At 42.6% G+C, this 19,881-nt stretch overlaps 7 protein-coding genes across 7 annotated transcripts; 3 read left to right on the top strand and 4 right to left on the bottom strand. All coding sequences in view use genetic code 12, as the record gives it.

Moving 5' to 3' along the window:
- Positions 1-871: 871 nt before the first annotated feature.
- On the top strand, positions 872-4,162 carry ETF3 (translation elongation factor). The gene has a single exon (XM_001385710.1). It carries the CDS (start codon positions 902-904, stop codon positions 4,046-4,048), a length of 3,147 nt encoding a protein of 1,048 aa, XP_001385747.1. The 5' UTR covers positions 872-901; the 3' UTR covers positions 4,049-4,162.
- Positions 4,163-4,643: 481 nt separating this feature from the next.
- Positions 4,644-6,767, top strand: PLB2 (phospholipase B; the record flags this gene model as incomplete). The annotated part of the gene is made up of 2 exons (XM_001385709.1): positions 4,644-6,358; positions 6,416-6,767. Coding segments are annotated over 2 exons (2,067 nt in total), but the record flags the coding sequence as incomplete, so codon positions are not given.
- A 263-nt stretch (positions 6,768-7,030) lies between these two features.
- MEP3 (putative ammonium transporter) lies at positions 7,031-8,782 on the top strand (the record flags this gene model as incomplete). The annotated part of the gene is made up of 1 exon (XM_001385708.1): positions 7,031-8,782. One exon carries the CDS (start codon positions 7,031-7,033, stop codon positions 8,780-8,782), a length of 1,752 nt encoding a protein of 583 aa, XP_001385745.2.
- A 118-nt stretch (positions 8,783-8,900) lies between these two features.
- On the bottom strand, positions 8,901-9,906 carry YMC2 (mitochondrial carrier protein). The gene has a single exon (XM_001385365.1). The coding sequence runs from the start codon at positions 9,898-9,900 to the stop codon at positions 8,998-9,000; it is 903 nt and encodes a 300-aa protein (XP_001385402.1). The 5' UTR covers positions 9,901-9,906; the 3' UTR covers positions 8,901-8,997.
- A 1,896-nt stretch (positions 9,907-11,802) lies between these two features.
- On the bottom strand, positions 11,803-14,682 carry PICST_62257 (predicted protein; the record flags this gene model as incomplete). The annotated part of the gene is made up of 5 exons (XM_001385364.1): positions 11,803-11,953; positions 12,038-12,750; positions 12,781-13,465; positions 13,499-13,574; positions 13,743-14,682. The coding sequence occupies 5 exons, from the start codon at positions 14,680-14,682 to the stop codon at positions 11,803-11,805; spliced, it is 2,565 nt and encodes an 854-aa protein (XP_001385401.2).
- Positions 14,683-15,597: 915 nt separating this feature from the next.
- LYS7 (copper chaperone involved in lysine biosynthesis and oxidative stress protection) lies at positions 15,598-16,403 on the bottom strand. Its single transcript, XM_001385363.1, has one exon. It carries the CDS (start codon positions 16,381-16,383, stop codon positions 15,637-15,639), a length of 747 nt encoding a protein of 248 aa, XP_001385400.1. The 5' UTR covers positions 16,384-16,403; the 3' UTR covers positions 15,598-15,636.
- Positions 16,404-16,898: 495 nt separating this feature from the next.
- Positions 16,899-19,214, bottom strand: PICST_32640 (predicted protein; the record flags this gene model as incomplete). Its single annotated transcript, XM_001385362.1, has 1 exon — positions 16,899-19,214. One exon carries the CDS (start codon positions 19,212-19,214, stop codon positions 16,899-16,901), a length of 2,316 nt encoding a protein of 771 aa, XP_001385399.2.
- Between the last annotated feature and the right edge of the window lie 667 nt (positions 19,215-19,881).

Genomic DNA, 19,881 nt, shown 5'->3' with positions numbered 1-19,881 from the left:
TTCTTGTCACGTTATTCGTATATTGAATTGGTCATTCGGTCATTCGGTCCACAAAAACTTCTAGCGACTGCCAAGTTCTACCTGAACTGTTAGGATATCTGGCACTATGAGGAGTTATAGCATTAAAGGGATCATGTGAGCATAGTCACACGACTGGCTCAGCGATGAGATAGAGTTCCTATGCAAGACTAACTACCACCAATAGATCAGGGACAAGGAGTCAACGTGTGGGACTAGCCTCGACGAAACGGGTTAAATTGCTGATTACAGAAGTTGGCAAAAACATCCAATTGGTTAATTCAGGACGCGTGCTACCATTCAATTCCTTTCAATCACCACCCTGAATCATCCTATCTTCCAATGCTAGATTATGAGATAGCTATATATGGCGGCATGGGCCCTTCATCAGAGTCACATGGAGATGGTGGCCGGGTAAGTGTAAACGTGAGACTGCAACAGAAAAGTACCGTTACACAAAGGATCCGGGTAACAGAATTGATAGATAGCATTCGCAGTACATTACACGTTGACAATGGACCAGTAAGATAGATAAAAAAGTGGAACAAGAAGAAACCAGTCTGTTTGGCCCTTGTAGAATTCTGTTTTCGGCAATTCGAATTCTCGACATTTCGAACCATAACGGCCAGCCCGTGGCCAACAACGGCCAGCCAGTCGCTGAAGCGATATTTATTATTAAGATTCTGAAAAAGAAATGTGTCCCAAAACGGAGTGTGCGGCGCGTGCGGCTCAAATCTTTTTTTCCATCTGCGCAGCGCAGAGATTCTAGCATAGTGAAAATTTTTTTGTTAAGTATGGTGGAATTTATAAAAATGGCGGTTGACGCTAAAAAAAAGTTTTGCTGATTCAGTTCTTCTTTTCTTTCCTCCTCACCATATTGGAAATGTCCGCCGCCAGTGAATCCAAATACTCCACCGAGGTGCTTTCCGAGTTATTAGCCAAATTACAGGTGGCTGATAACAAGGATGATGCTGCTGCTTCACTCTCGTCCTTCTTGAACTCATCCATCGTTGAGCACGATGCTCCTGTTGAGTTCTTCCAGGACTTGAAGAAGCAAATCTCCAACAAGGCCACTGCCATTGGTGCCTTGCAAGCTTACAGACACATTGCCTCTGCCAACGCTTTGTCTCCATCCATTGAGCCATATGTTGTTGAGTTGGTTGCTGACGTTGCTGCTAAGGCTGGTGACAAGGACAAGGATGTTCAAACTGCTGCCTCCGACGCCTTGTTGGCCATTTCCACTGCCATCACCCCAACCGCCATCAAGGTCCTCTTGCCAAAGTTGTTGGAATCTTTGACTACCACCAACAAGTGGACCGAAAAGGTTGCCGTCTTGAGATCGATCACTCAATTGGTTGACACTGCCAAGGACCAGATTGCCTTGAGAATGCCTGAATTGATCCCTGTCTTGTCCGAATCCATGTGGGATACCAAGAAGGAAGTCAAGGAAGCCTCCACTGCTACCATGACCAAGTCTACTGAAACCATCGACAACAAGGATATCGAAAAGTTTATCCCTAAGTTGATTGAATGTATTGCTAAGCCAACCGAAGTTCCAGAAACCGTTCACTTATTGGGTGCCACCACCTTCGTTTCCGAAGTCACCATGGCCACTTTGTCCATCATGGTCCCATTGTTGTCCAGAGGTTTGGCTGAACGTGACACTGCCATCAAGAGAAAGGCTGCTGTCATTGTCGACAACATGTGTAAGTTGGTCGAAGACCCACAAGTTGTAGCTCCTTTCTTGGACAAATTGTTGCCAGGCTTGAAGGCTAACTTCCAAACCATGGCTGATCCAGAAGCCCGTGACGTTACCCAAAGAGCCTTGAACACCTTGAAGAGAGTTGGTACCGTTGGTGAGGACGATGTTATCCCAGAAGTCTCTACTGCTGGTGACATTCCAGTTACCTTGGGTGAATTCGAAAAGTTGTTGGAAGGAAAGAACATCAACAAGAGATTCGACGTTGTCAAGACCTACATTGCTGCTATTGCCGGTGACTTGATCGACGAAAGAGAAATCCAGCCTGAAGCTTGGTTGCACAACATCTTGCCATTTGCTACCATCTTCTTGCACGAAGCTGAATCCAAGGACATCATTGAAGAATTCAGAAAGAGAGCCCTTGACAACATCCCACAACCTCCTGCCTTCGAAGACGAAGAAGATGAAGGTGAAGACTTGTGTAACTGTGAGTTCTCGTTGGCCTACGGTGCTAAGATCTTGTTGAACAAGACTCAATTGAGATTGAAGAGAAACAGAAGATACGGTTTGTGTGGTCCTAACGGTGCTGGTAAGTCCACCTTGATGAGAGCCATTGCCAACGGTCAAGTTGAAGGTTTCCCAACCCAAGATGAATGTAAGACTGTCTACGTCGAACACGACATTGATGGTACTCACGCCGACACTACTGTCACTGAATTCGTCATCCAAGATGGTGAAGTTGGTTTGACTGAAGAAGTCGTCACCGAAAAGTTGATTGAATTCGGTTTCTCCGATGCCATGACCAAGATGCCTATTCAATCTTTGTCTGGTGGTTGGAAGATGAAGTTGGCCTTGGCCAGAGCTGTCTTGAAGAACGCTGACATCTTGTTGTTGGATGAACCAACTAACCATTTGGACACTGTCAACGTCGCTTGGTTGGTCAACTACTTGGAAACCTGTGGTATCACTTCCATCATTGTTTCCCACGACTCCGGTTTCTTGGACAACGTCTGTGAATACATTATCCACTACGAAGGTTTCAAGTTGAGAAAGTACAAGGGTAACTTATCTGAATTCGTCAAGAAGTGTCCTTCTGCTCAATCTTACTACGAGTTGGGTGCCTCTGACTTGGAATTCAGATTCCCAGAACCAGGTTTCTTGGAAGGTGTCAAGACCAAGCAAAAGGCCATTGTTAAGGTGTCTTCCATGTCTTTCCAATACCCAGGTACCACTAAGCCACAAATCCAAGACATTAACTTCCAATGTTCTTTGTCTTCCAGAATTGCTGTCATTGGTCCAAACGGTGCTGGTAAGTCTACCTTGATTAACGTCTTGACTGGTGAATTATTGCCAACTACTGGTGAAGTTTACGTCCACGAAAACTGTCGTATCGCTTACATTAAGCAACACGCTTTCGCTCACATTGATAACCACTTGGACAAAACCCCATCTGAATATATCCAATGGAGATTCCAAACTGGTGAAGACAGAGAAACCATGGACAGAGCTTCCAGACAAATCTCTGAATCCGACGAGCAAAACATGAACAAGATCTTCAAGGTCGAAGGTACCCCAAGAAGAATTGCTGGTATTCATGCTAGAAGAAAGTTCAAGAACTCTTACGAATACGAAATCTCCTGGAACTTGGGTGAAAACGTTGGTATGAAGAACGAAAGATGGGTCCCAATGATGTCTGTTGACAACACCTGGTTGCCAAGAGGTGAATTGATGGAAACCCACTCCAAGTTGGTCGCTGAAGTCGATATGAAGGAAGCCTTGGCTTCCGGTCAATTCAGACCTTTGACCAGAAAGGAAATCGAAGAACACTGTGCCATGTTGGGTCTTGAAACCGAATTGGTTTCTCACTCCAGAATCAGAGGTTTGTCTGGTGGTCAAAAGGTCAAGTTGGTCTTGGCTGCTTGTACCTGGCAAAGACCTCATTTGATCGTCTTGGATGAACCAACCAACTACTTGGACCGTGACTCTTTGGGTGCTTTGTCCAAGGCCTTGAAGGCTTTCGAAGGTGGTATTGTTATCATTACCCACTCTGCTGAATTCACCAAGGACTTGACTGAAGAAGTCTGGGCTGTTTTGGACGGTAGAATGACTCCATCCGGTCACAACTGGGTCCAAGGTCAAGGTGCTGGTCCAAGATTGGAAAACAAGGAAGATGATGAAGAAGACAAATTCGATGCTATGGGTAACAAGGTTGCCGGTGCTAAGAAGAAGAAGAAGTTGTCTTCTGCTGAGTTGAGAAAGAAGAAGAAGGAAAGAATGAAGAAGAAGAAGGAATTGGGTGATGCCTACGTTTCTTCTGACGAAGAATTCTAAGCTATTATTGTAGCCCAACCTCATTCATATTTCTTCCTTTTTTGTCTATATAATAATTGTTTATTTCTATACTCATAATATTATAGATTGATTTATAAAATATAAGAACTCTATAAATTTTCAAATGTAGAAAAGTCGATAGAACTACTGAAATATAGAAAGTGTGTGTATAAAGTCATTTTCAAATGGTTGCTAAAACTGTGGTAGCGCTTGAAGAAATGTGCCTACCAATGGGAAGATGTTTGCAGCCATTTATCTTCACTAGGTATATAAGAACACTACAATTTAAACCATGAAATTCAAAGCAGTATCATTGCTTCTACTGCAATTGTTCATGTACATCTTGGTAGAGGTAGAATGTGCTTATTCTTTTGTCAACTCTTCACTCTATACCAACTTCACGTTTGTAGCGAACAATCTCTTGGTTAACAATCAATTAAAATCAACTAAAGGCCAATACCTTTGGGGCCTGTCATACGCTCCATACACAGTAATATGTCCTTCCACATCGCTTATCAGAACTGCAAATAATGTATGTAATCACTTGACATGCTTCAAATTTTGAAAGCTACTAATAATCTAGGAAATATCAAGTGACGAGAAAGAGTATACTACTAGAAGGAATTCAAAAACAGAGATCTCCCTAAGAGAATTTTTCAAGAACTCCAAAATACCAGGGTTCAACTATGACTTGTTCTCTCGACTAAAAGCAAAACCTACAAAGATTGCACTAGCTTTTTCTGGTGGAGGATACAGATCTATGTTGATAGGAGCGGGATGTGTAGCAGCTTTGGACATTAGAAACGAAAATACTAGCGAACGTCTAGGAGGCATCCTCCAAGCAAGTAGCTATATCGCAGGTATTTCAGGCGGGTCGTGGTTAGTAATGAGTCAGTTTGTCAACGACTTTCCTACGATTGATGGCTTGAAAGAGTCGTGGGATTTGGAACATCAACTATTAGAGGGAGTACCCAGTTTCGACCCAATTGGAATTCAGACTCAAGTTCGAATACAAGACAACAAGAGCGGGACGGAGATAAAGAAAGAAGAACCACTAAAGAAGAAGAGCCAAGAAGAGACTTCTTTCTTTGGAAATATATATTCGTTCTTCGTAAAGAAGACACCCAACCAGCTACTTCTTACAAAAGATGATATGAACGGACCATCACCCAACAATATGATTGTCAAGTTTATGAAGTCCATGTTTGTCAACAATAACAATAACAATAGTGTAACTCCCAATATCAAAGGGTATACCAGGGATACTCCCCTTGAGAAGATCTTTTCGTACTACAAAGAGCTTCAGATAGAAGTCAGAGATAAAAGAAAAGCTGGATATCAAATTTCTCTTACAGATTACTGGGGCAGAACAATTGCCAGAAGAATATTCAGATCTACGGCAAGATCTCCTGGTGCAACCATGAGCACTAGCATTCAGATGTCTTCATTTCAGAACTATGAACAGCCATTCCCAATCATAACTACGATAGAGAGAGATCCCAGATATATAGAGACAAATATAGATTCTCACCAATTCGAAATAACTCCTTTTGAATTTGGTTCTTGGGACTCATTCCTAAATGGATTCCTACCTATCAAATACCTTGGGACCAAGCTCATCAATGGATCATCAACTTCGAGGACAGACAACAACAGCTATGCGAGATGTGTAACGGGGTTTGATAACATTGGGTTTCTCACAGGAACCTCTTCATCGCTTTTCAACCATATCTTCGTCTATCTCTACCAGATCTTATTGGATATAAAGCTGGAGGCTTCTACAGCTGTGGGAACTATATTGAAGTCACTTGGACTAAGTTCAGAATTCAGGTCTCTTATGAATCCCAGCTTACATCCAGATAACGCTATATACTCACCCAACCCATTCTACGGGTATGAGAACAAACATGGTTGTGATGGGAGAAATATAACTTCGAATGAGAACTTGTACTTGTTTGATGGCGGAGATGATGGACAGAATATCCCCTTCCAACCACTCTTGGTAAGTTCCAGAGAACTCGACATCATATTGGCCTTTGATCTAACAGCTGATTATTTGAACTATCCTAATGGAACTACATTAGTACGATCTCAAGAAAGATTTCACAACAGAGACCTGAAAATGGGAACTCCGAAATTTACTTTAGCACTGACTTATAATGGAACTACTAGGAGCAGTGTAAGATCATCGTTTCCTTTTGCGCCATCACCAGAGGAAATCGTAGAAAATGGACTTAATAAACGGCCATTGTTTCTCGGTTGTGACGTTTACCAGGACTACCCTGAGCTAGATGTAAAATGGATGAATAAGTCAAGCTCCAAATCAAGCAACTTGAGAAGTTCATATGAGTACAATTTTAACAATAGTTATAGTTCGAAGATCGACAACAAAAATAGTAGCTTCCACCTTCCACCATTAATCGTATACTACTCAAATGGCGACTACGGTTACAAAGCCAATACTTCTACATTTCAGCTCAGCTATAGCAAGGACGAAGTTGACGGCATGGTGCTGAACGGGATCAATCTAGCTACCTTCAACAACTCCAGCTACTACGAAATGTGTCTCGGATGTGCTCTTCTAAAAAGAGAATTTGATCGCCTTGAGCTAGACCACAAAACCGATGCATATGGGAATCTGCTTTTTACGACACCAGCTATATGCCGCAGATGCTATGCTGACTTCTGCTGGAAGGGTCTGATTCGTGCGATTAGATAGTTGTGTGCAGATTGATGCAGCAATTATGATCGAAATCGGCGTCACACACCATTGTTAAAATATTTAGTAGGCTTACTTGTGTATTCAACAGCCTGAAAAATTATCCAGCATCGCGCACCACAACGTCATCTGGGTTGTACAACCCATTTTATTAAATTCTATTTCTACAAGACTTGTTTCTAGGGCTCTCACGAAGACTTCTAAGATTGAACAACCATCTCTTAGATATACCCCTATATTCTTGTCTAGTGGACTAACTCAGGATGTCTGACGACACAGACATATTAGACCTACGGTCGGGGTTGAATTCCTTGTACATGATATATTGTACTTCGCTATTACCCTTGGTGATCATCGGTATAGCCTTTTTCTATTCCGGTTTGACACAGAGACGGTCTTCACTCACAATGTTTGCTATTCCTTTTTTGATTAGTCCCCTTATTTTCATCGACTGGTTCATATGGGGCTATTCGCTTTGCTATGCTAAAGCTTCAAACAAATTTATTGGAAGTATGGAGTTTGTCGTATTAAGACATCTCAAAGACTCGCTTCTTACCGTCTATGCCAATACTAGAGGCGAAATATTTGCTTTGAATCATTTCCTCTTTAATGGTCTCTTCAAAGTCATCTGTGCTGCTTTGACGTTCCCTGGCTGTATAGCCGAAAGAGGAAGAATGCTTCCCATGCTTGTATTCTTGTTTTTCTGGTCTTGTATGATCTACAACCCAGTAACATATTGGTTCTGGAATCCGAACGGATGGCTTTCCGTAGACTTGAACAAGCTTCCGGTGTTGGATTTTGCTGGTGGGAACTGTATTCACATTGTTTCTGGCTTCACGAGTTTGGCATACTCCTACATCTTGGGTCCCCGTAATCCCAAAATCTTGTACAACTACCGCAACATAAATACGGGCCATATAATATTTGGGACGTTCTTGGTGATGTGCGGATGGGTAGGCTTTGTGGGCGGATGTGACTTCAAATTCTCGCCCTATTCACTTTTTATATTTGTAAACACCATCCTTTGTGCTTGTGTTGGAGGAATCGTCTGGATGCTGATTGATTACTACTATTCTTCCATACCTCTTGAAGGAACTCAAGACTCGGACAACCAAGATGAGCAGCAGCAAAATAGACATGTGGATTCTTCTGCTAGACTTAGTCCCTTAACTTCACATCTTAGCAACGTAGCACCTGTGATTTCCGAGACTGGAGTGTTACTCAATCAGCATTTACGAGAGACAAAGTCGAATTTTGTTGAAAGAAGAAAGTTTTCTATGATTTCGTTCTCTTCTGGGATCATGACTGGGCTCGTTGTGATTACTCCAGGTGGTGGATATGTTTCCTCTCCCAATGAGTTTTGGAAGAGTATAGTTTACGGAGTTGTAGGTGCAATCTGTTGCAATCTTTCCACAAGATTGAAGTACTTTTTCCATATCGACGATGCACTAGACATCTTTGCTATCCATGGGGTGGCCGGGTTTGTAGGCTCGATATTGACTGGTATCTTTGCCAACAAGCAGTTCAATTCTGATGGAGGGTGGGTTGTGGGACACTGGAAACAAGTGGGATACCAGTTGTTGGGAAGTGTAGTTACTGCATCGTATGTGTTCATCATGACTTACTTTTTCTTGTACATAATTGATCTTGTTCCTGGATTACACTTGAGGATTGACAAGACGTTTAACAGAAGAATGAAGGAAGAAAAGATGAAGGCTAAAGCAGAAGGAAAAGACGAAGAATCCAAGATGTCTACCGCGGATCATCCACATGCTGACGACATGAGTTTCTTAGAAGCTGCTGAGTTGATGGGTACCGATTGTTACGAGTTCAACGGTGAGTACATGATGGATTTCGTAGAGTTCATTAAGGTTTTGCGACCTCAGGACTACGAGGAGGATCAACTCGAAGAGTTGTATCCGAACACAGATACCCAGTTCGAGAATATCCACGGCTTAGGCTCGGATTACGAAATGCAACATGAAGGTGGAACCCATCTCACTAAGAGAGAGTGATTTAGAGCCATCTGAAAGTTATAGTTTTATTTGCTTCATTTCCGTGTTTATTAGTATTTATTGGTTGGGATTACGGTATTTTAGAAGGGCTAGAATAGTAATATAAAAATAATATTTTAACGAATAGTGTATATATTGGTATGTTACAGATAGGATGCAGATTCGATGAAATGTCTATAATAAATTAATGTAAAGGGTCAGATGAGTTGTGCTACTCAACCCAAGAACCTCATGGTGATCTCAAAGACTGCGAAAGTAGCTCCGTTGGCTGGGGCAGCTCTCAAAATGGTAGGAATGAAACCTCTGTAGAAGCCCTTGATTCCACTAGAGGCAAATACCTTCCTGACTACGTCTATGGAACCCGTGAAGTTTGGCTTTGTCAATGAGTCTGTCTGCAATTTAGACTTGATGACATCTACAGGGTAAATAGCGATCCATAAGGTGTAGCCTGAGAGACCCCCGAAGAGACACAACTTCAACGACGAGATATCGCTTCTAGCGATGGACTTGTCCTTCTTCAACTCGCGTGCGATAAGAGCTTCATAGGTAGCAAAGTAGATACCCAAACCTACGGATTCTCTAAACAAACTTGGAACCAATCCTCTGTAGATTCCGTGGCCCAAACCTTTTGCATTGTAGAGCTTTTTGGCACAGTCAATAGGGCCATTAAACAACTTCTCGGAGCCGGTCTGTGTTTGCAATCTGATACGAATATGTTCTATTGGAGAAGCCAAGAACCCATTGGCAAAACCGGCAACTGCACCACAAGTGAAGAACTGAGCAAGTGATAAAGGTTGGCCTTGCAATTTCTGATCGTAATATCTCTTCATGTATTCGTTAACTGAGAACTGTACGGACACACAGGCACCAACCCCGACTAGAGGAGTCAAAGTTCCTTTATAGAAACCACGAGGACCTTCATTCTTCAACAATCGCTTGATTACATCCAAGGCTCCGCTGTAGGTTCCCTCTGGAGCAGATTGCAATCTGACCTTGACGGTATCAAACGGCTGGCCCACCAATACTTGGGCAATACCTCCCATGGTACCCCCAAGCAAATCCTTGAAGACTTGGTTGTTGTCTTGGGTGAGTGGGGGTTCTTCAAGCTCGATCGTCATGTGTGGCTGTGTTTATGAGACTTGAACAGGAGTGTTTGTGATTGCTGAGATGGCCTGGCTATCTATTGGAATTTTTCAGATTGCAGAAGCGTCGTGCGCTGCCAGCTTACGATGTGACTCGTTTTCTGAGGAGTCAAGAAGACCTAGACAAAACTGCACCAAGTGGCCAGGGAGACGTTAGAGATAGCATCCGGTGTTTACATCGCAAGGGAAAAGTCCACCAATCTTCACTGTAGAATTCACGATCTGCTTGGAATACAGTCAGGAGATTTCTAATGTATTACGAGTTCGTATTTAGAGATCCTTTCAGATGTTCCCCACGTTTGAGAAACTTGACGTCGCAAAATACAATTAGCTGATGCACACTATTGAACTGCAGACGAGTTGGTTTAGTCGATTCCATTCCCTTGACTTGTAGGTCTCTGGATGTAGTAATCAGCATTTCACTGGTTGCAATAGGCTGATCTCGGTATCTCACGACAATGTCGCACTATCCTAATAATAGCTGTCTACATACGTCAGATCTGTGCACCATCAGCTAGCATGCGTTTCCTGTCTGCACCAAGGCGACCATATTTACCAGTACGGGGCTGAAGAGCCCTGGTCATCTCCACATATCCGCCATTCCCAGATATTTCTAGAAAGACCCATCACCTGCGCAGAACATGTAACCTGTGTGGTGTCGTTAATGCTCCCTTGTTCCTTCGTTTGCCAGATACATGACATACGAGTTTTCGAATGCCCTTGAAAAAATGGTACCTCGAATCATCCGTTACCTTTTTTTGCCTGACTGGACTCCCCTCCTTTGCTGCTGAAGCTAACAGCTGTTCAGTTTTAAGCGACTGAGGCAGTACACAACAATAGACACCAGATCCACCTCTATCGCCGCAGAAGCAATTGGTACAATCGACACAATCGACTCAATTGGCTCAAACGGGCCGGGACGCTCCCACCCATGACTCCCATCAGTCCACTAGCTTTGCAGGCTTCCGGAAGGGTGCAAAAAGCCTCTAGAAAAGACTCGGAACTCGTCCCCATTTGGTCACAGAAAAAGTGCGACACTCGGATAATGCAACCTGCCGATGTTGCGGAAAATCAACCCTGCAGCAACACCAATCGTCACTGGGAAACCACTGCTCGTAGGTAACATGTGTTGCCATTTTGGACAACACCGCCTGCAGAAGTCTCGGACCGATAGCAGTATCATTGTACGCCTATTTTCCAAATGGTTTGCCTTTCAAACTCGTATTTATATATAAACGAGTGCTGTCCAACTCCAGATGCTCTCTCTCCACAAGTACCCCAGAATTTACCATAGCTACCATATACATAACCACTACATAACTAACCAACTCCAATTATTATCATATCGATACTATCTATTATTCAATCTCATATTCACAATGTTCAACTGCCAAAAGTACGACAGCAACGATCTCGAAAGTGTCTTGAGACACAATGTTCATGCAAAGAGTGCTTATTCAGCGGTGCTAGTAGACAAGTGCCTCAATGTGGTGCTATCAGACTTGATTTTACATTCCATGGAAACCATCAACATTGCGCAGGCACAATGTGAACGCGAAACCAATATCCTCAGCAGGGATATCAACGGTTTCAAATTCCACGAGAACGCAAAAACCTGGTTCAGTCATATCTTGGACCAGGACGAAAGTCCCACCTACGAAGACGAATACTTCTAGATGGCCAAGAATCTGGAATTCGGACACTCTAACAGACATAGACCCATGTCGCTTCCAGAAACCATTATTTATTCCCAATCCCGTCGGATTGCCTTACGAGTCACGACTTCTATAGCGTCATAGCTTTATGAACGTTTTACGATTATTTCATTCGTAGCTACCTATATTTGTAAACTATTTGATTCTATGTCTATAGACACAACTATTCTGCATCTACAATCTCTCTGTCATGATTACGACTAGCCATAATTAAACCATCAAACGGATTCATGCCGTTCTTAGCATAGTACTGGCCAGAAGACTGCGTCGGGGCTGTCAATGGACCAATGTTGTGGCCATTAACAAGTCCCGGACTACCCATTGGGGTAACCCCTGCGGCTGTATTGGTAATATTTCCTAACGTGCTAGAAGAAGGTCCTGATATTGACAACGATGACGTCTTGATGGAAGAAGCCGTTAACGATGAAGTCAAAGGTGTTCTAGTTACTCCCATGTTTCCATTACTTGCAAGCTGAGCCAAGTTAACCAGCGACGGCGATTGCAATGGTGGATGAGCAGATACAGGAGTAAAGAGATTCGATACACTGGGTATCGATACCAATGCTGGCGGATATTGCGTACCTGTACTATCCGTAGCCAAAGTCTTGTAGGATGAAACTTCTAACATATACGTCACTTCCTTTGCAGTCTTTGTCAAAGTAGACATAGAAGCCCTAATGTCATCTAAGATAGGCAAGTCCTTGACAATACCCTTGACACAAGCTAATGTTTGAACTATGGATTTGATAAACAAATTGATATCTTCTCCAAACGACTTTTTAGTTGTTTGAGAAGGGTTATTTCGAATAGTTATCAACTTCGTCTTCAATCTCTTTGTAATATCAAAAAATGACACACAGACATTGGTTAATTCGTTGACCTTGTTGGCAACACTAGCATTTGTCGCTGGATCTGAAGATGAGGCACTGGCAATTGCACTCTTATTGATGGCTTTGTTCAACTCGCTGAAGATATTTTGAGCTGTGGTAGTAGCAGAATCAATTGTAACATATAATTTTTCATCTACATCATCGTGGTCGAAATGAGTAGTATTGATAGACAATTTTTGTTTTGTCGACTCAGTTGCAGCAGCGGTAACTGGTACATTAAACTTAGGAGGAGGCTTCTGAACTGCAGGTACAAGTGTTCTGTAGGCATTTAGTAACTCGTTGAACGACCCATAAAGCGTCAAGTAGAGCATCCGAATGAAACAGACATCTATCTTGTCTACGAATGATGCAAAGTTTTCACTAAGCAAAGTCATGATTGCCTTGAATGAACTGATGCAAACATGTAAGGAGGCGACAATTTGGTCTAGGTTGGTACCTGTTTCTTCCATAATCTCCAAATTCTCTACCAACGAGTCTATGTTGGATTTGGTTGTATACAAGAGAGAAACCATTTTCATGGTGACCTTCTTGTCAGCGCAGAATCCAGTGAATCTTCTTACCGAGGAATGCAACTCGCTGAAAGAAAACAATACTTTTCGGGAGACTTTCACAATTGACAGTATCAGGTGTTTCTTATTGGCAACAGCTACTGGATTGGTTCTTGAAGGAGAAATGTCATTGGAAACTATTGCGGGAGCTGTTCTATTTGCTGCCGAATGTGTTTTTGTAATTGTATCTTCATTAGTTTTAGTGGTCTGAGAGTTTTGGATCAGTCTCACATTCTCGGATTGAACATCCTTCTTATCTCCTGGAATTTCTTGTAGAGTAGATAACCTTCTGAAATAAGCGCCCGATTTGTGTTCTGTATCAACTTTATCGTTTTTCTCTAAAATCCTATCTATTTCCTTAAGCGTATTAGACCGAGATCTGTTTCTGCTTGTAGGACGACTTAATGTAGATACATTTGACGTTGTATTTGATGAAGCCACAGAAGCATTAGCAGTCTTAGAGATTGGTGCGGCAATAGATGTTGGAGAATTTGATGCTGTGGTGGCTGTAGTTGTGGACATGGTCATGTTTGGTGGTGGTGGTGTAACTATAGAGAAAGAAGTTTCTATAGCAGATGCAGACGAGGGGTTGCTCAAAGTGTTTGTGAAGTCGGTATGAAGATAATCGCTACCGCCTGTAAGTATGCTAGTAGTATTTATAATACTGTGATTTCCATTGGTTTGAGCCTGCGAAGCAAATGGGAAGCTGGCAGTAGTATCATCTAGAGTTGAATTGGCATTCAGAACACCTGAAGACGCAAACGTATCATTAGTGCTATCATGGATACTGACACTACTGGCATCAGCTGAACTTGGGGGACTCGAGGCATCTTCTCGTTTAATCAACAATCCCATTCTTCTTGCTGCTCTAGATGCCTTTGACTTGTCTGAGATGCTTTTGGGTCTTGTAAGCATTGGCTGTTGACCATTGGGTAAAGCAGGAGGTGCCAGAAGAGGCTGGCTTTGTTTCTGGAGATTTTGTTGCTGCTCTTGAATTTTGAAGTCTAAAAGTGATTTGTGAGCCATCAAGTACGATTTTAGTTCAAGAATCCAATCGTAGTCGCTATTCAGTTTTTGTAACGATCTGATGAGTTCAAGCGAGGGAACAACTAAAGGATTTTCAGCGATCTCCATCAAATTGATACTGGGTAATTCCGCTAGTACGGGAGGCAAGTATTTGAACTTGTTATTACGGATCAGGATGATTCGTAAGTTCTTAAGTTGGCTTAAATTTCCTGGCAATGTTGACAAGTTATTTGAAGAAAGATCAAGAATCTCCAAGCTGGGAAAACAGGATATGATTGATTCTGAGATGGAATGGACATTATTCTGGTGAAGATCTAAGTATTTGATGGAAGATGAAAATGATGAGAAGTTGCCAGAGATTTCGGATAGCTGACAACTTTGAAGCAGGAGTCGTTCTAATTCTAATGGAGGGTTGTACAGATTGACAAAATCTTTGATTACCTCTATGATATCTGATACTACAAGTTTGGAACCAGGTAGATTGGCCAATTTGATGGATTTCTTACGATGAACAGCATCGAGCTGATCTGTTAGCAACGGCCAAAGTTGCGACTTGTGTAGTAGATATGACTGGGACATTTTCTTCTGTTCTATGGCCACTTCGCAAGCGGATATGGCTGTTTTTAGTGAAAAATGTGAAAAAAGGAGTCCAGATGAATGAGATCAGAGGTTCATTACTTTGGGGGGGATTGGCTAGGAGTCTAGGCTATTATGGTACGCCACTATTTTGTAGGTCAGTACTCGTGAGAAAAGTGGATGTAGATGAAGTGGGTGGTTATTGGAATTAGTGGAGATGATTTCTTACTGTGGAAACTATTGGCGAAGATGCGCTATTGAAATCCAAATTAGAATTTAACTTTGAATCAAAATCAATCAAAATCAAATCCAAGCGGTGATGAGAACAGTGACAAAATCTGCTAGGGGGAGAAAGCGCACAAAAAGGCAAGATCGCGCTAAATCGTCAAAATGTTCGGTAAAATAGGGACACTAACAGAATCTTTATACTGGTAATGTCACAACCGTTTTTGTTAAATTCGAAATGAAAAAAAGTCTAACCCAGCAATGTATTTCCCCGATAGTAATCCTTATCCTTACAATCGATGAAATAACATTCATCAGTTGAAAGTTTCATGCCATGTTGAACTATTTACCCGAGGAAACTGGCAGCCTCGTTATCCCCACCATTCACGTGCCACGCTCGCTAGCAGCGCTCGCCCTCTCCCTAACGTACCCTCCCTAACAACCAAGCTGCAATTGACGGCCCCAAGATGGCTAGGTAGAATCGTACAACCTGTTCCTTATAACTTTCGTATCATCCTTCGGAGCCTCCAACATGTGACAGTTGTCATTCCATTTGCCTCGCAATTCTGATGATGTACTTCTTATCCAGCAAGGCCAATTAGCGAGACTGGTAGCGAAAATTGGTAGCGGCAACTCCAAGTTTCTAAGCCATTCAGAATAATCTACCCACTACTAAAAACCATACATACTATTCATATATCAATGTTCATAAATCATACCTATAGTCTGCGATTATACACTTATACCCTTATTGAGGGCATCAGTTCTCTCCTGCCACACTGTCTTACCACTACAAGTACAAACCTGTTTGTCGTTTTCCCAGACTCCAGCAGACCTGGCAATGACTCCACAGAGAGAATCAGACGTCACTTCATCTTTCAACTTGGACAAGATGACACTTCTGCCTATCAAGTCATCTATACTCAACTTGGCATGTAAGAACGACTGGCCCGAGAAAAGTCCATCTTGTTCAACAACAGTGGCACCGAGAGCATTAATGGTGGTAGACAATGTCGAAGGTAATTCTACTTCCACTGGTTGCAATTGGTAGAACAACGAGCCTGTGGAAAGAGCTCCTTGTGAAAGATTGCCCGAAGATCTGATAGAGGGGTAGTAGGTACCTTTGGGCAAGCCATTAACAGTCAAATCGATGAAAAGATCATTTTGTGATACGCTAACAATTCGGGCTAAACCTTTAACGGGCTGCTGGAAATCCTTAGGATCGAACGATTCTAAAATACACACAGCAGCAGAGTTAGGCTTGCCGGTTCCTCTGATGATTGCATCTCTGCCAGTAGACTGGATAGCTTTGACTATTTCACTGGGAGGAATTGAACCTTCGGTAGTGACAAGATTGGCACCCAAATCTACTTTGAAATTCTTGATACCTTCAGTCTTCTTTAAAACTGTAGAAACTGAGTCTACACAAGCTTGGCATTCCATTGGCACGGCCAAAACAATTTCGAATGTATTTGACATCTTCTTCTAAAGCTTTAATTGATGTGAAAATGCTGGAAACGAGAGCAATTGATTATAGTACTGATTTTTCAGTCTCGTTAAGTGGAGATAAATTACTAATCGTACGGTTCTTGCACAAAAACGCAGTGCTGGGGTTTACTGCATGGTGGTAATTTTTGTACTCCTTACTATGGTCCAACAGCGGAAATGCGTAATTTGCATGCCAAAATGCGACAATAGCTCTCCCGATTTTGCAGCTAAAAGTCTGACCACAGATTTTCACATTTCCCATCCAATAATTCTCTTATTCATACTTTGAAATTCTATATTTTGTATTATAACATTTTGTATTTAACATATTTTGTATTCTAAGCATTTGTGGAGAACTGAAAATAATAGATAAATAAAATATAGAACGAGAATGTAACAACTTCTGGTATATTTATACTACAAGCCAGTCAATGGTGTATATATAGAAAAAATGGAACAAAGCAATGCAAATTGGTTTCGGTAAGACTTTTGTGATTTTCATCTTCTTAAATCTTCAAACTGCTCATTCTTCTACGGCCAATGCCAATTTCTTCCTCGTCTTCCTTGGTTGGAAGCTTGGTGCATACCCAAGTAGAAGCGTACATGTTGACCCTGTCAATAGATTCACCTGAGATTCTGACAGCAGCAGCCTTACAACTAAAGCCCATAGACTCAAAGGTGCTGATGTACCATGGGTGTTGAGAAGCAGATCTCAACAAGACTCTACCACCGTCGACAAGACTTTCCTTAAGAACGGAAATCTCATCGTTGACATCCTTGGAGTCATGATCAAACCAATCCATGTGGTCCATAATAATTGCGATAGTCAACGACTTCTTGCTCAATCTGGCAAACACGTCGTTCAAAAAGTCAGTATGAATTCTGATGTTGTCCAATGGGTTTTCTCTTTGGGGAGTAGTCTGGGCCGTCAATCTCTTGTAGCCCTTGACAGTCAAGTAGTCGGGACAGTTGTTGTAGGCGTACTTGTTCATCAAGCACAAGTAGTAGAAATAATTGTCCTTTGAAATCAAGGATCTCTTCAAGAGAGGCTCTATTGTGTCGACAACATACTTGAAGACGGATTCTCCCATCATGGAGGCCTGATTAGCTGGAACTCCAAGAGCCTTCCACAAAAAGAGTGGGTTTCCAACCAATAAAGTAGCCACTACTGAGTTGAACAAAGACTTCTTCACTCTCTCTTCCCAGATCTTCATCTGCTCGTCCATAGTAGCTGCTTCGCACAACTGCTTGATATCTTTAGTGACACCAAAGGCCTTGAAAGTGTACTTGGCGAGTCTGAGAGCCCATCTACTAGAACCAGTGTCGTAAAGTCCGTTCTTGGAGAAACACTTGTGTCCTCTGTCCATCCAGTACTGGAAGGCATTGGAAGACATGTGTGGGGACAACTTGTCGATCAACAAGTCGGTGAAGTTTTCGATCTTACCTTCACCAAACATCTGCCAGATCTGTTGGTGTGTCAAGGATCTGAAAGCTGCCAACTTCAACTCCAACAAGTGGTTTTGACATGGGTTTAAGTCTACAGCATGGATTCTCTTTGGTGGGTCCGGTAAGGTAGCATAAGATAAGATGTTGTCACCCGCAGAAGTAATGGCTAAAACTGTGTCATTGCTGTTGAACTTGAGGATATTGTGATCTTCACGTGGATCTTCCCATGTGAAGGCGTAGATGTATTGGTTCTTGAACTGTTCGTAATGCTGGTTCAACTCTTCATAGTACACTCTCCAGATTTCGCGCTGGTAGTAGAAAGAAGGAAAAGGTAAGTTCTTTTGCAAGTTCGTCAAGGCAGCTTCATGGCCCTTACTGATAGGAACGTCTTTGAGAGCAGTGGTAATGGGAGTGGTAGAAGGTGCCAAGTAAGGAGATTCAGTAGCCAAGCAGTTGAGACGGTGTAAGATATTTTGCGACTTGGACTTGTCACAGCCAATCCAGATGTAGTAAGGGATTTTACCCAACTTCTTGTTATAGGTGTTGAGAGACTTGATGGTTCCAAACTTGTATTCCAAGTAATTTCTTCTCGATGAGTCCAAAAAGACTTTGTCGGCTTCAAACCAAATTCTCCAGAAGTTTCTGAGCACCCAGGGGATGTTTCTGTTGACCAAACCTCCTACAGTGTTGATTCTGCCCATAGAGGTGTCAAAACTCTGGATACCAAAGTCTACAGCAGCAATAATACCCTGCTTATCCAACTTGGTGACTGCATTGTCGATAGCAGCATTGAAAGTTGGAATCATAGAAAGAGAGTAGGAAAACGTGATCAAGTCAGCAGTCTTGTAGTCGATTTCAAAGTCACAGGCATCAGCAACAATGACCTTGACATTCTTCCAGTTACGAGCTGCGAATCTGGCACGAGCCACTTCACAGAGTGAAGGAGACAAATCAACCAAATAGACGGCCTTAAAGTTTTCGGAAATGGAGCAGAACTGGTCCATGTACTCGATGTTGGAACCAGTACCTCCACCAACATCGATCCAGACCAACTCTTTCTTCTTCTGCAAATGGGAGACAGCAAGACGAAGACATTCCTGTCTTCCCTTCAACAAGAACTCACGGGTGGTGTCGTAGATGTGAGCCTGGTTCTTGTAGAATTGCTCAAGCGAATGTTGCTGATCCTTCTTCTTGCCGGAAGTCTTCTTCTGGATCAAAGGCTTGATAAAACAGGCCCAAGCAAACACAAGAAGCGAGTGTACCGTCTGGTTCACTTTGGCCAGCAAGAATATGAGGCCACAAACGATGGAGATCGAGGTCACCACCTGGAGCTTGGAGATGTCTGTGGGGAACAAGTCCAACAATGTTTCAGACATGCTACTTTTGTTGAAAAATAGGCAGAGCTAGGTGCAGAGATCTATCCTAGGGATGAGATACTATAAATACAAGCGTGGTGGGAGAGAGTAAAAAAGAGAAGGAGAACAGGCCAAGGTGAAAAAAATGAAACCCGTCCAGAATGTCTGGTTTATATAGATGAAACGGCGGACGACAATTGTGGAGCGAACATCTCAATACTGCAAAGTTTACTACGAGACGTGTTTTGCTCTTGGGACGTGTGCAATTGAAAAATGCTATACATCGTTTTAGCCAACAATAATATTTAGCGGCAGAATGGCTGTTAAAAAAGCTGAAAATTGGGAACAATTGCTATCGGCCGCCTGCACACAGCGTCTGGCCCTACTGCCAACTCGTGGGGTGCGACTCATGTCCTGCTCAATGAGGCAACAGGCTAAACGTGGACTCCTCTTGTGCACCAAGACCTGAGGATCTGACAGCTGGAAATCTCAAGGTAGAAGTGGCACGTAGCACGTTGTCATTTAACTATGGCAGTTTGATCCTCAATTTTCACATGCACTGGCTACAGCCACGCACGAGGCTAGCCATTGTACGGTGATTGGCCGTGGGCTCTAATTGCAACCGGATTGCTGTTTGCACCAGCTGGGGCCATGGACGAGGGCACATGGTGGTTGTTGGGTACGCGTA

Source organism: Scheffersomyces stipitis, chromosome 6, assembly GCF_000209165.1.
Source record: "Scheffersomyces stipitis CBS 6054 chromosome 6, complete sequence".
Classification (NCBI taxonomy): domain Eukaryota; kingdom Fungi; phylum Ascomycota; class Pichiomycetes; order Serinales; family Debaryomycetaceae; genus Scheffersomyces; species Scheffersomyces stipitis.
Note: the sequence above shows the minus strand (reverse complement) of the source record. Positions and strands in the feature narration are given on the sequence as shown.